General features: G+C 34.4%; 1 protein-coding gene across 3 annotated transcripts in view; it reads right to left on the bottom strand.

The window, feature by feature from the left end:
- The window catches only part of dhx36 (DEAH (Asp-Glu-Ala-His) box polypeptide 36), a 237,055-nt gene that overhangs the window by 68,574 nt on the left and 153,942 nt on the right, over nucleotides 1–14,539 (bottom strand). For all 3 annotated transcript variants that reach the window (XM_073929461.1, XM_005159207.6, NM_001128544.2), the window contains 6 exon segments: nucleotides 12,473–12,590; nucleotides 11,190–11,288; nucleotides 2,722–2,895; nucleotides 2,559–2,645; nucleotides 2,107–2,190; nucleotides 1,902–2,001 (listed from right to left, as the gene is read on the bottom strand). In XM_073929461.1, the coding sequence (XP_073785562.1) occupies nucleotides 1,902–2,001; nucleotides 2,107–2,190; nucleotides 2,559–2,645; nucleotides 2,722–2,895; nucleotides 11,190–11,288; nucleotides 12,473–12,590 (662 nt within the window).

Genomic DNA, 14,539 nt, shown 5'->3' with positions numbered 1-14,539 from the left:
CTCTCTCTCTCTCTCCCTCACTCACTCACTCACGCGGGCATGCACTGTGGTCCCATGAGGAAACGCTGCTTTTTGATATAGTGTTTTTCTTGCTCCCGAATACAAATAATTTTTCAAGTATTTGTTCGAAATAAGTATTCGTAAAAACACGCTATTCGTGCCTTTCCGAATACCGTATTCGGGTTCGGCTCCACCCTTAATATATATATATATTTTTTAACAATTGTGTATATTCTGTGGAGCATGGCCAGTGGATTTTTCTTAATAAGATGAAAGTTATGTGTTTTTGTTTTAATCAGATAAATTGCATGTGCCCAGCAACAGTTCCAGTGATGAGGCTAAACTGCAAACTTCAAGCTGCAGAAGTCAAGAGAATGATGACCATATGAACGGTATATGCATTATTCCACTTCTACATTCTTTTTCCTCCAGCTCTGTGTTTACTCAGTTACTCTTGATAATCATACAAGCTAGAACTGTACATTTCATCATTTACATAAGTAAGTTTACTATAATTCAGATTGTTGCTTGCAAAAGCTTTAAAGTTGCGAAGATCAGCTGGTCTGTTTATAAGCTGACATATAAGCGATCCACTGATGAATCGACTGATCATCGCGATTTTAAAATGCACCAGTGTTCCTGGATCTGGGGTTACACTCAGTAAACAGTGGTGAGTTCAGTGAACTAATGACCTTCAAGGCCAATCACAATCATTTCTGTTCTTAAATGTTAGTGGGAAATGGACATTTAAAAAAAAATAAATTTAAATTCAGTACTGATTGGATTTAAATTCCAGTATCCTGACAACACAAACTGTTTTATGTTTGAGTTTATATTTGATATAGCTGTCAGATTTTATCAGATTTTTGTTAGGGCATTAGTTCCAGGACACCAATCTTTTTTTGGTCCCCATTTATTTACCTGCATATAAAAACTAAATGTTTGCACATTTTTTGTTTGTTTCTGCAGAAAAGATGTTGTTTTGTAATCAGTGTTGCTACAATAAAAATATTCTTGTGAATTCAGTACTGAATCTATACTTTTAAACAATTCGGTGCTCTTTGCTTCTGTGATAATTATCCAATTTAGTTACTTTCTGGAGGAGCATTTGTAGTTGGTTTATTTCAGTTGCTCTCAGCCATACTTCACACAAAATCATTTTTTAATCAGTATGATTATCTTAACTCACCCATTTTAATTATTATTAATTAATCTATTATTATTTATATGGCGCTTTTACAATGTAGATTTTGTGAAATCAGCTTAATAAAACTTAACACCCTTCTTCACAGTATGTGGTACATTACCTAGGTATGATATGGACATCATTGTATGTCAGTGTAGTTCAGGACACTTTTCACCATAGTCCCAATATGTAGGTATTATTTAGACATCAGTTTATTTATATGTCCTTAAAAAAATTAAATGAATGTTTGTCCTTGTATGTAGGTAAAAGATCTAGTGCAAAAATGTGCATGAAACGAAAATCTTAACAGATGACTGTCATAATAAGGCCATTGGCAACTTAAAATTATTTTCAGCTTTGCTCTAGCAGCTTTAGAAAGGCACATCCCCATTTGTGACGTATTTTTCATATGTTTCAGTTTTTCACAAAAATGTATGTGTGTGTGTTCGTGTCTGTTTGTGTGTATGCATGTGTATGTCATTGTAGGCTGGTGTGTTATTGTTTGCTTGTTGTTGACAATTTTCAGAGAGTGAATATGTTTAAGAAAAAAAAAACAACTAATAAAAAAAGAAAATGAAAATCTGGACAGTTAAGACTCAAATCTATTAAGGTGCAAGTGCAAGCCAGTGGTGAAAAAATAATGTAAGCAAAGGGACAGATGTGATAAAAGACAAATTACTAGTAGTAAAAATGCACATGAAAAATACAGTATTACCCGAGTTGATGTTAGAGCTGGGATCTTTGGGGTCCTTACTATTCACAAAGCCAGCCCTCAAAAGATGCTCTGCAAACTGACCCTTCATATTCTGAAGCATCTGGTTGGAATGAGTAAAATGAGTTTTTATTTATCAAGCTTGTAACAAAAAGTCCAGCTCTCTCTTTTATATCTGATGTTCGATATGTGGAGAGTTATAACTGACCTGTAGCGTATTGGCAGACAGAAAGTTGTCCCAGCAGTATTCCCTCTCAAACCTGCTTCCTTGTCTCTTAGCATCCTCCCAGCCCTGGGCAAATAAATAAAGAGATTATTGTGATTTTACATGTTTTTATGTGGTAAGGACCACTCAATATGCAATATGCAATCTTAATCCCAATCCCAAACCTAAACCTAACCTTTACTTTTCTACATTACTAATGCTTTTCTACATTGTTGAAAAAAAAAATGAAACTCATAAACTGTTATAAACTATTTCCTCAATACAAATGTCCTCAAAAACAAACTAACTAACTAACTAGAAAGAAGGTAAAGAAGCAAGCAAGCATTCAAGTGATTTATAAACTTTGCTTCATGAAGACGGATGTGTTGTCCTATAAAACAAAATCAGCTTTAATACAGTTTCAACTTAATGAAGAGTAACTCTACAAAACATACCAAGAAAGCATTGACAATACTCAGATGATCACTTCTTGAGTTCTGGGAAAACATCTTTCTCCTTTGGTCTGCAATCTTCTCCTTTCCCTTAGATAAACAATCCATCAGTCAAAAACAATCCATCAAGGATTGTGTTAATCTGAAATAGTGTGTCTGCGTGTACCAGTGGTATGAAGAAGGGATCTTTAAAGCTAAGGCTGGCTGCAATGGTAAGCACGGGGTCCAAACAGCCCAGAAGTGCCCCAAACAAAATCATCTTTCCAATGTGAGGCTCTACAGGCATACGGGCGAGATGAAATCCTAGAGGAGTCAACTTTTCATCTCTGTCCAAGGCATTCTACAAGGAAAGAATTTGAAAAAAAAAAAGAAAAAAGTAAAACAATTGGCTTTTCAAACTTTTTTCTTTTAATTGAGCTTTAGCACTTTTTTTTTTTTTTTACTTTAAAGCTTTTTTAAATAAACTTTTTTTTTTTTGCTGACCAATAATTTTTCATAAAACAGTAAAATTTCTGTCTAAGGCTGCTTTTACGCAAGTGTTTTTTTTCCATGAGCCAAATGCTGGTTGGCTATCTAACATAGGGCCCCAACCCAGATGACAGATGTCTGTCATCACAACCTTCCTTTGAGGGCCCGTTTACACTAATATGTTTTAGTTTTAAAATGGCTATTAGAATAAAAATGATCCACGTCCAGACTGGCATTTCACTTAGCATTTTTAAACAGAAAATGCAGATCACGTGACCATATACACACTCTGTCATGCGCTGCAAATTATGCTCGCGTCTGAGATCCAGGCAGTCAGCGGGTGCTTTGAGCACAGAGCACCAGTTGAGAGCTGTGCACATTGGATGGTTCATCAAGGATCTATCGCTGGATCTAAACTCGCTATAGTTGTCAAGCATGATATTTAACTCGGCTTGTTGTCTATATCTAAAAACATATTCCCCGACTTCAGTCTTTTGAATCTATGACTTATTCTCTGGTAACGCGTTTTGGCTGAGCGCAAAAATAAGATGACAGAAAAAACTGGATTGCCCTGAAATGTTACGTAAGACAAGGTTCAAAGGGAGAAGGTTGAAGAAACTGGGATCAAAAGGAGGTACTAGGACCAGGTTAAAGAAGCGAAGGTTGTGCTTCCCTCTTCCCATGATAACCTTGTCAAATGTGCGGTCGCTAAATAATAAAATGGATGAACTGGCTGCCAGGGAAAAGTTGAAAGTGACTTTAAAATGAGTAACCTGATTTGATTAACAGAGACATGGCTGAAAGACGAGATTGAAGTTGTGCTACCTAGTTATATCATGATAAGAGCTGACCGGGGACAAATATGCCTAAAAAAAAATTGATCGGGGGAGGTATGTGTGTCTTCATGGACAAAAAAAATCGGCAACACAATTTCATGTCTACAAGAAATTGTGCACTCACGATTATGAACTGCTTTCTGTATCCTTCAGACCTTTTTATCTCCCAAGAGAGTTTGGACAGATCACAGGGGCGCCTCCAAGGGGTGGCCAGGGGTGGCCACGGCCACCCCTCGGTAAACTCTGGCCACCCCTGTGGCCACCCCTTTGGCCACCCCAATATAATTTTGCGTTGACATTATTGATTTAAATGAACTCATAAATTCCCAATATTTAGATAAATAAATAAATAAAATGCAGTCACTAAATTATTGTTGGTGTTACTGACGTAGCTCTCCCCCTCTGGTTCAATGCTGGTGAAAGCAAACTGACGCATGCGCGCGAAAAACCATTCCCGCGCGCCTCACGCACTCTTGTGTGAATCCCGGTTGGTTGTTTGCATGAACGCCGACATAATAGGCACCGCTCATGCGCCGTGAAACCAGAGTAACAGCCTTTTGTGCAGAGGTGTCGGCACGCAGCGAGTTTTGAAAGTCGTTTAAAGTTTATATAATATGATGATGATGATGATGATGTTACATTCACTAAGCATGGCTTTAAAGCAGAAAGGAGGGATAATGAGTCAGGGAGGTAAGACTTCATAACATGATTTCTCAGCCATGATCTGGTCTAAGACCACAGATAATTCTATAATACATTTTTTGTATTCTTTAGAATTGTCATAATTAATTTTCATGCAAAAGGTTTCTTAAGTGATGTTGGCATATCACTCCAGTTGTTGTTTTCCAGTAATATTTAGGACTGATTTCTGTTATTTATTTAGAAAAATAATTGTTTATTAATATTAATTGTATATACTTAGAATAAATATAAATAAATTGTTATATTTATTGAATAACAAATCTAACAATTCAAGAGAGGTGGGGGTGTATAGGGTGGTTCGCCCAGGGTGTCATTTAAACTAGAACCACCACTACTACCCTCCCTGATCGTCCTTGACAGCACGCACACACCTTCAATAGACAGCAATGGCTATTTAATATTTACCTTAAGCTACAGTATATCAATAGAAGAAGCTGCATTAATAAAATGGTTCAAAAAGCAATATGGATAAATAATATTATTAGTTATAGTGAGTGTGTATAGTAATGCCTTTTGTTCAGTTTGTTCATTTGTTTGGGTAATTAATAAACTCATTATTCTTTCATTCATTTTCTTTTCGGCTTAGTCCCTTTATTAATCCAGGGTCACCACAGCAGAATGAACCGCCAACTTATCTAGCACATTTTTACACAGCGGATGCCCTTCCAGCTGCAACCCATCTCTGGGAATAATAAACTCATTAATCTTCATTAATTTTAGACATGGCATATCTCGTATGATGTACAATAAAGGCACGTAAAAAAAGAAGTTATTTATACAGTATATGAAAAGTGTTTTTAAAATAAGCATAGATTTTTATTTGGTTTGCACATGTACTTGCTGAATTATTTCAAAGAATAAATTGCAATATTTCAAGTAGAATTAATTAAATGAATAAAAACTACATTATTTCATTTACCAGAAACAAAAATAAAACATTACACTGAATTCATTATTTTTTTTGTGTGCCACCCCAAGATTTGGTGCGGCCTCTTCTGGCCACCCCTAAGAAAATTTTCTGGGGGCGCCACTGACAGATCACCATAATTTTGGTTTATATAACAGAACCCAAATACGAGGATGCCGCAGTTGGGATAAGTGAGAGTTATAAAAGTTGCGATTTGGCCTGAGGACTGTAAAGAGAGACTGAGAGACTGTTATGAGAACACAGACTGGGACATTTTTTTTTGATAATTGTGCAAATTAGGGTTGTGACGATGAGGAAATTTCCCCACCGGTTAATCAACATGTGACAACACCGGTAATACCGGTATCACCGTGGGAGTGGGCGTTTCTTATTTTCCTCTTTTTTCTGCTTTTAAATAGCTTATAAATGCGTGCGTAAAATACTTTCACTTTCAGTTTTGTGGGAGTTGCCAATTTGTCATCAATTGTTTGAATGGAGGAAAAGGAAACTACACCAAAAAAAAAAAAAAATCACTGTTATTAAACAACACATGACTTTTATTAACATAACGAATAAAATAAAACAATCCTATACAGGCTGAAAAAACTGTGGAAGTTGGAACCATACAAATAACAACCATAAATGCCTATATTATATAGTAACAGCTTAGTCCTTATGAACAATCCGTTTATAAAATACATTATTAATGAATCTATAGGCTATTGAAGAATAAAACAAATATGAAATATGATCCTTGCATAATGATCACAATTAAACAAGCTAGCACTCATTTTATATATAAACTATAAAAAAAAATAAAAAAAAACAAATGTTAAGAATTGAAACATTATTTTAAAAAATTCAAAGACTTCAGGCTAAATAAAAGTGCCTCGTCTCACACTGTCAGTGGCGGAATACACAGCACTGGCAAGACGTTTTATTTTTAGTTTTATTTGTTGCAGATTTGCGTGTTGTTCCTTTTTAAAAATACCTTTTATTTTTAAAATCTGTCAAGTTAATGTTGTCTATCGAGTAACATAATCTCTCTCGCATTGGAGTTTGGTGCGCAGTAAGACTATTGACCAACACACCGCCCTGTAAGTTTACACACTGCATAGACAGTACAGGTCCACAGCTCTGGTGTGGTATGAATTACATGTTTTAAATAACAGCGAGACATGCTCCGTTTAGTTTTAATGTAAAATATACATTATAACCCAGTACACAGTAAAATAATATGTTTTGAATGGCTCGTCTATTTACAGCGTTCATAGCCGTTAATTAAATAGGCTAAGCATATTTTCATTAATATTAAAACACATTACTACAAACAAGCCACCCTTTGATTTTTTTCGTTTACGTATAGTTTTATCAAACGAAAAATGCAATGAATTGTTTATTTTGGTTTTCATTTTATTAGAATTAATAGGCCTATAATTAATAGGCTACACAACTCCTACATATTTTTGGCTCTAATTGCGTTTTTACAGATATCCTTCCAATAGACTTTTTTGGCTCAAAGACATTTATGCCTGTTAATTTTAGTGGTGTATTTTGACAGATTTCGCAAAGGCTTCAGCTCTTCTACCTGTATTGTCAATGGTGCGGCATTGCTAAATCACTCGTTTTAATACAAAAAAAGTTAATTATTATTAAACATTGTGAGATGATGGTCGCTTGCAGGGCCGGAGTGGGACTCTTTTTCAGCCCTGGAGTTTCAAGCCTCAGACCAGCCCACCTCAGTTCACGACTGACTATATTAAAATAAGGTGATTTCCAATTCAGTTTCTAATTACACTATCCCGTCTTTTTTGAGAAAACAGTTGCTTTAGAACTTTAAATGTTCAACAACCCTAACAGTATTATATGTCTTAACAATAAAAATGAAAAGAAAAATAATAATAATAACATACTCAGGCGAGGATCAACCCGGGTCGGCAGCGTCGTAATCTAACGTGCTAACCACTGGACCACAACAGCTGTATACTGAGAAGTGACTCATCTGAGTTATATCATAATTTACCTGCAGGCTGGCTACATATAAAAAGAGTAGAGCTGCGGTAAAATAATGAATAAGATGACTGTGGTCAAGTAAATAAATTAATTTATTTAAAAAGTGTGACTGCTGAGAGCAACAGATTCTGGAGCTAGGGACACCGGCCCTCGTGGCCAAAAAACGGACCGGCCCACCGGGAATTCTCCCAGTCCTCCCGATTAGCCAATCCGGGCCTGGTCGCATGATTTTTAAAATGAGAGCATGCGTTGCGTATTTATGGTCATTGATCTATCCGCGACCCACCCATAGTTAAACATAAAGGTGCTTTGAAGGTGCGTGTATAAATTAGTTCTGTTTCCTCTAGATGCTGCCACCTTTGTCAGGCAAAGTTTGCAGATTGCCTCATTAATGCCTTTGGGTTTTCTTTTTGTGTTTGGTTTGAACCCAAAATATTGCCAAACAGGCACTTTTGCATTGCGTTTTGACAATAAACCGTTCTCCATCCTCTTTCTGTATATTCGACTCCTCTTTTCTCCTCACGTGATAAATGAAATATGATGCATTGTAGCTATGTTCAGATGATAATTATAGAGCATGCTCTCGTCTTAAGTCAATAATTTATAATTATATTTTCCATTTAATTAAAATAAATGTTTAATAAATTAAAAAAAAAAAAAAAACCCGAATACTTAAAAAAACAAATGTGGGGATGGTGTCATGGTGGAAAAGTGATGTCACCGGTGTTGCGTCTTAAAACCGGTATCAACGTCAACACCGTCTATCGTGGCAAGCCTAGTGCAAATGCGAATGAGTTAAAAGAAACAATAACATCTTACATTACTTTCTGTGAGTAATGTTGTGCAAAAAAAAAAAACTGTTAAAATATACCCTAAAACAAGGTTTGGGGCATGAAATTAAGAAATGTCTAAGGGAGAAAAGGGTGGCTTTTTGCACAAGGTAATATGGTACTTTTTTAAGAAAAAAGACGTGAACTTTATTATTGGATCAATATTTAAAAATCTAGACAACAATATAGAAATAAAATAGAGAAACAGTTTGTCACTGGTGATGCTCGTAAAGCATGGAGCAGTCTCAATAACATGATGGGTAGGGAGACACTGAAGCAACACAGCTCACTTACAAATTCTCTTTCATTTGCAAATGAATTGAACAATTTCTATAATACGTTGGATAAAAGTACAATTGGAGCCAAGTTTGACCAAGTGGTTAGCCATGTAGGAAATAATGTTACTCTTACAGAAGAAAAGATAGCTGGTAGTCTAGCAAGTGTTAAAACTTTCAAGGCACCTGGCCCAGACGGTCTTAGAGGGCAGGCAATAGCAGGGTGCATTTAGCAACTGAAAGGGGTTTTCACTAGATTATTTCAGATCTTGCTTTATACACATATGGTTCCACTTTCGTGGAAAAGAACAACAATTATTCCCATTCCTACGAAATGCAAACCTGTATTACCAAATGATTTTAGACCTATTGCCTTTAACAGCATTCTATGTAATTACATGGAAAGGGTTGTATTAGGGCATTTGACCCATGGGTCAGACCATTTGCAGTTTGCCTATAAAGCACAGAGAGGTTCTGAAGAAACTATTTTAATCTTGCTCCATGAAATCAGCAAGAACATTCAGCACCCTGGTGCTTTTGCTAGAATTGTATTTATTGATTTTAGTTTAGCTTTTAATACGGTCAAAGTTGACATTTTATTGGATCAATTATTAAAGCTTAAAATTAATGAGCACCTAGTTTTATGGATACAGGATTTTTTACTGATCATCCTCAAAGAGTGTCTGTACAGGGTTTAATTTCTGAAGAGGTTTTTTTGAGTATATCACCTGCATTATTTTCGATCTATATAAGTGATATGTAGATTTCTGAAAGCAATTTTTCCCTACTCAAATATGCTGATGACATGGCTGTGGTTGGATTTGTGGTCAAAGGAAAGGAGAAGCTAGAGAGGGCCTTCATTGAGCAAATAGAACATCTGGTGACATGGTTTGAGAAGAGTGCTTTGTCACTTGATGCTTTGAAAACTAAGGAACTAATTATAAGTAGAGAAGGGCAGCCTATATGTCATCCAGCTACTATTGAGGGTTAACATGTGGAGATTGTAAACAGCTTTAAGTATGTGGGAATTATTTTAGATAGTGGCTTAAATTGTGGTATACACGGAGACTATATCTACAAGAAGGCAACACAGTGACTCTTTCTTTTAAGAAAATTAAATAGTTTAAATGTTAGTAAGGGTATTCTGAAAAAGGATTATACCAGTCTGGTTGAAAGTATTTTCTCCTATAATATTTCTTGCTGGTACAGAAAAATTTTGGAGCTAGAAGCAAGTATAAACTTGCAAAGATCGTTAATATGGCTAGTAAGATCATAATGGACCCCCCAGAAGCAGCTTGTGGAACTGTATACAAACCAGACCAGACGGAAAGCCTCACAGATAGTTCAGGACTCAACTCATCCTCTTAATTATGAATTTGAAAAGCTTCTCTTTCTAATAGATGATACAGAGCAAAAACAAATATTTTTAAGATTTTTTTTTACCGTCTGCTATTACCATACTGAATAAATGACCATGAAGTAGATTGTATGTCTAGTGTTGTGTGCTGGTAATCTTTGGTGTAAGAAGCTTTGTGTTTGTGCTCTGTTTTTGTGATGTTTTGGAGGCCAAAAATGAATTTCCACACATGTGGACAATAAAGTTTACTAATAATAAATTAATTTATGTAACAATGAACACTGATTTTGCACATTTGGCTGATTGCTTGCCTTTATTTCCAATAATGTATAAATTTATTGTATATTATACTATTATAATTATTTATTAAAACTAATATTCAGAAAAGAGAGGGTAAGTTTCTTATTTTCAATGAAAATGAAAGGAGGCTGTTCATTCATTCATTTTCTTGTCGGCTTAGTCCCTTTATTAATCCGGGGTCGCCACAGCGGAATGAACCGCCAACTTATCCAGCAAGTTTTTACGCAGTGGATGCCCTTCCAGTCGCAACCCATCTCTGGGAAAGAAAGAAGGCTGTTATGTTACATTAAATGTTATGCTACAAGTTAATATCAAAATGAAAATTGACAGTTCCTCTATCATGCTTTTATTTTATTGTTAAGATGGTGAAGCAACGTAGCCAGGATAATTTAAATGATGTTATAAAGTTGCCACAGCGGAAAGAATCGCCAATTTATCCAGCATATGTTTCAAGCAGCGGATTCCCTTCTAGGTGCAAACCATCATTGGAAAATACGAGGATGTCCAACATGCATAAAAAATATCTCAGATTTTCTTTTTTAAAATAAAAAATCTAGTATGTATGAGAAGTGTTTTCATTCTAAAGCACCATTTAAAAAAAAAAAAAAAAAAAAAAACTACTGTAAACACAGGTTCAGGATTTTGATTCCATTTTTCTGTATAAAGCCCGATGTTTTTCTTCAGCCATATGGATTTCAAAATGTTCTGTGCACTTTTCTAGTTAAAAAGTTTCATCATAAACCAAAATCATCCATCCATGCTTATCGGTTTTTTAGTATACTTAGAAGACTGTGCGGACATGGCTGGGCATACGACAATAAATGATATCCAAACCTTTATATTTGTGCCGCTCACAGAATGATCCCTAGTAAATCATCCCTTATTTGCTAACTCAACTCTACTTTTCTATCAGTTATTCCTCCCTTTTATGTCTTTATTCTCTCACCAGGTCTACAAGGTGTGTGATAGCCAGCTCTATTGCTCTGTCTGAGGGAGGATCCATAGTTTTCTGCAGAAAAGTTGCAATGGGGCCCAATTTCAGTACCTGAAAAAATAGAGAGAAATTTCATACTACAGTAAAATCACTAAGTTTCCTAACTTAAGCATACAAACAAAAATATATTATAAGATTGACAACATTTATATTAAGGTGAGCGTGAATATTCATCAGGGACCCACTGTACAATTGAGCAGCAGAAAGAACTAGAACTGGTTAAACATATGGTTGAAAATGGCCAGGTACTGAAACAGGTAAAATATTGTCTCAAATTTACAAAAACCATGACTCATTATTGCAATCCATAATTTTGTTTGTGTGCTTGGAAAAAGTTTGTGAGAAATGAAATGAGTCACCAGTGGGATTATTCAGTTCAATTTCATAAAACTACAACAGTGAAATTATGTTTTTTTCTGCCACAAGCATAATTCCTCTGCATTCTAACAACAAATACACATATTCCAAAACCAAATCTGTGATTTTAGCAGGGGTGAAACAGTAAAGTAAAAAAAAAAATGAATACAGGTCTGATAGGTATTTGCACCAATTACATTTGTATTTTTAACCTATTGTATGTGTGGAATATGTGTGTGTTCAGAAAGAGAGTGGAGGACGATTAAAGACAAGTCACTTTTTAATTAATTAATTTAATTAACTAATTAATTAATTATACAAAGCCAGTTGTTTATTTATTATTATATATTTAGCTTTTCAGCTAAATATTTTTCAGCTTTTCATTAACAAAAAAATTGAATTGTTAATAATTAATTAATTCCATAACTTTAGATCTAAAGTATGCACTAAACTGTCTTTTCTTTCTTTTTAGTGTGCCCTGAAAAGCTCACACATACAAGCTTACAATGCCAGTGAAGTGTGTTTGATCTAAAGTAACTATTTAAGTGTTTGTTCAAAACATATTTGTAAAGTAGGTATTGCATATGTATTTTATGAGGTGCTCATTTATGGGAGCTTGTAAATACATATGCAATTTTAAAGACAACCCATATTTTGCTGCAAAAGTGAAATAAAAATCAATTATTATATTTTTTATTAATTTATACATTTTAATTACTGAATATATTACCTTAATTCATTTAAATTTATCAAGATTTTTTTTATTTAATCAATCAATCAATCAATCAATCAATCAATCATTCATTCATTCTATGACTGATCTAAAGTATGCCGAAACTGCAATTTTTTTAATTTTAGTTTTCCTTAAAAGCTCAGACCTTAATTTGTAAGCAAAGCTCTTCCAGTGGAGTGCGTTGGATCTCAGGTAACTGGTAGTTATCCAAGAGGCTGGCCCTGAGTCCATTATACAGATGATAGCATTTTCCTGGGGACACTCTAATCAAACAAAAACAAAACAAATGAGATGTAGCAAATACAAGTAATATTATTATTATACTGATTTTATTAGGGAAGTCTGTTTGACTTATGCAAATTGCCACTGCTTAAATGTAATTTAATAAATGTTCTTAAATAAAAGTTTATATAAACAATTAAATTTGTAATAATTTCGAGATAGTATCAGGTGGGTACAAAACATTTACAAAACGATTACATATCTTTTGTTTTGCATTAAAGTAAATAGAGAGTACATTTTTTATTTTTGGTTGAACTAACCCTTTAATGCATTCATTTAGCGCATATAATAAAGCATGGTTCTGTTCACAACTTGCATAACTGTACACTGTAAACCATTTCAATGGTAAAAAACAACACCAAAAAAACACTATTAAAAAATGCTATTAATATTCACTGAGTCACTCAAATCCACTTTATGTTGTAATCAATCAGCATGAAGTGGCTATACATTTAGAAATCCACACAAAAGAGAGGGTGCCCAAACTTTTCCACAGCCTATTTCACACATCTCAATACTGCTACACTACGGATTTCTGTTTGGAAAACATGACATTATCTAGCTTTCTTCAGAAACTGAATGACATATCACTGCTATCTTCTCTCACAGAAAGTAAGATAAACACTAATATGTGTATATACAGTGTTTATCAATACTGTAAGTCCCTGTCTAGCACATACTGAAGAGGTGTGCATTTAGGTGTGAACTAGTTTTTGTGCATCATCCTTCTGTAATGTTTTTTCCCAGAACTTCCTGCCATGTTTCATGTTAGTATTCCAGTGATATGTTACAAATTGCAAGAGTCATTTCAGAATGATGGATATGCTACCTTTTGTAAATGGATTGCCTAAAAAATGCATCCAGTGGTAATGTTTGAGGCTCTATGAGGATTGTGGGAAAACGTTTTCAATAAAAGTTGCGTATTTGCAAATATGTAAAAAAAAAAACAAGATTACATTTTTGTTGCAATTGTTGAAAAATAACCTTCTATAATCAAATCTATCAAATCAGACAAGTTATGAAAAGACATAAATTACATAGATAGGAGAAAATAATGGTTCAAAGTTAACGGGGTTTGAAGAATGCATACCATTTTTAATGTTTTCTTATTTGAGACCATTTCTTACAGAAGCAAGTTACTACAGGATTTTCCATCTTAAATGATGGAGAAAATCAGTCCCAGCCAGAAGGGAAAGCATGAGTGGATGATCCATCTCAGTCAAGTATAAGCAAAATATTCATGAAGTGAAACTGAAAGAGCCTGTATATCACATAACCAACGATATAACTGGAAATTAGGCAGACTTATACCACCCAAAGATTTAGGTAACTATGTCTTCTTGGTTCTTTGGGGTTTATTATTCTAAATGACTTTTGATATAATCTTGTTGATTTATTTAAAAATGCTTTATTGATAAAAAACTGAATACACTGAAATAGAAATAAATATATTGATAAAATATTCATTTTAGTAATATTTATAGTAATTTTAGTAATGATGATTGCTTAATATTTGAATGTGTCAGAGACTTTGCATAGGTGTGACTATGTTGGCATATATGCGCTGATGTGATTAATTGTATATAACACAGTTCTACACAGATTATTTTTGTAACCTGATATAATACCAAACTCATTTAAAATTCAATTGCAAATGCAAATAAGAGAGGGCAGACACGACGTCATTATCTGGTGGTTCAACTAAGTAGGCAGTAACTAGATGTAATGTTACTTGTTTGCACTGTTGTTTGTACATTTATTTACAATAATTTAATCAATGAAATAAATTTAGGGCCAAATCCAAACGTTGATGGGGTGGAGTAGGATTATCTATTATCCACCCTATCAGAGTTTGGATTGGGCCAAGCTTTTCTGCATCTAAAGAAATCAACAATTTAGAATTATTAGACTCAGAAGTGGCTATGTAAAT

The sequence above is a fragment of the Danio rerio genome, chromosome 18, assembly GCF_049306965.1.
Source record: "Danio rerio strain Tuebingen ecotype United States chromosome 18, GRCz12tu, whole genome shotgun sequence".
NCBI classification, from domain to species: domain Eukaryota; kingdom Metazoa; phylum Chordata; class Actinopteri; order Cypriniformes; family Danionidae; genus Danio; species Danio rerio.
Note: the sequence above shows the minus strand (reverse complement) of the source record. Positions and strands in the feature narration are given on the sequence as shown.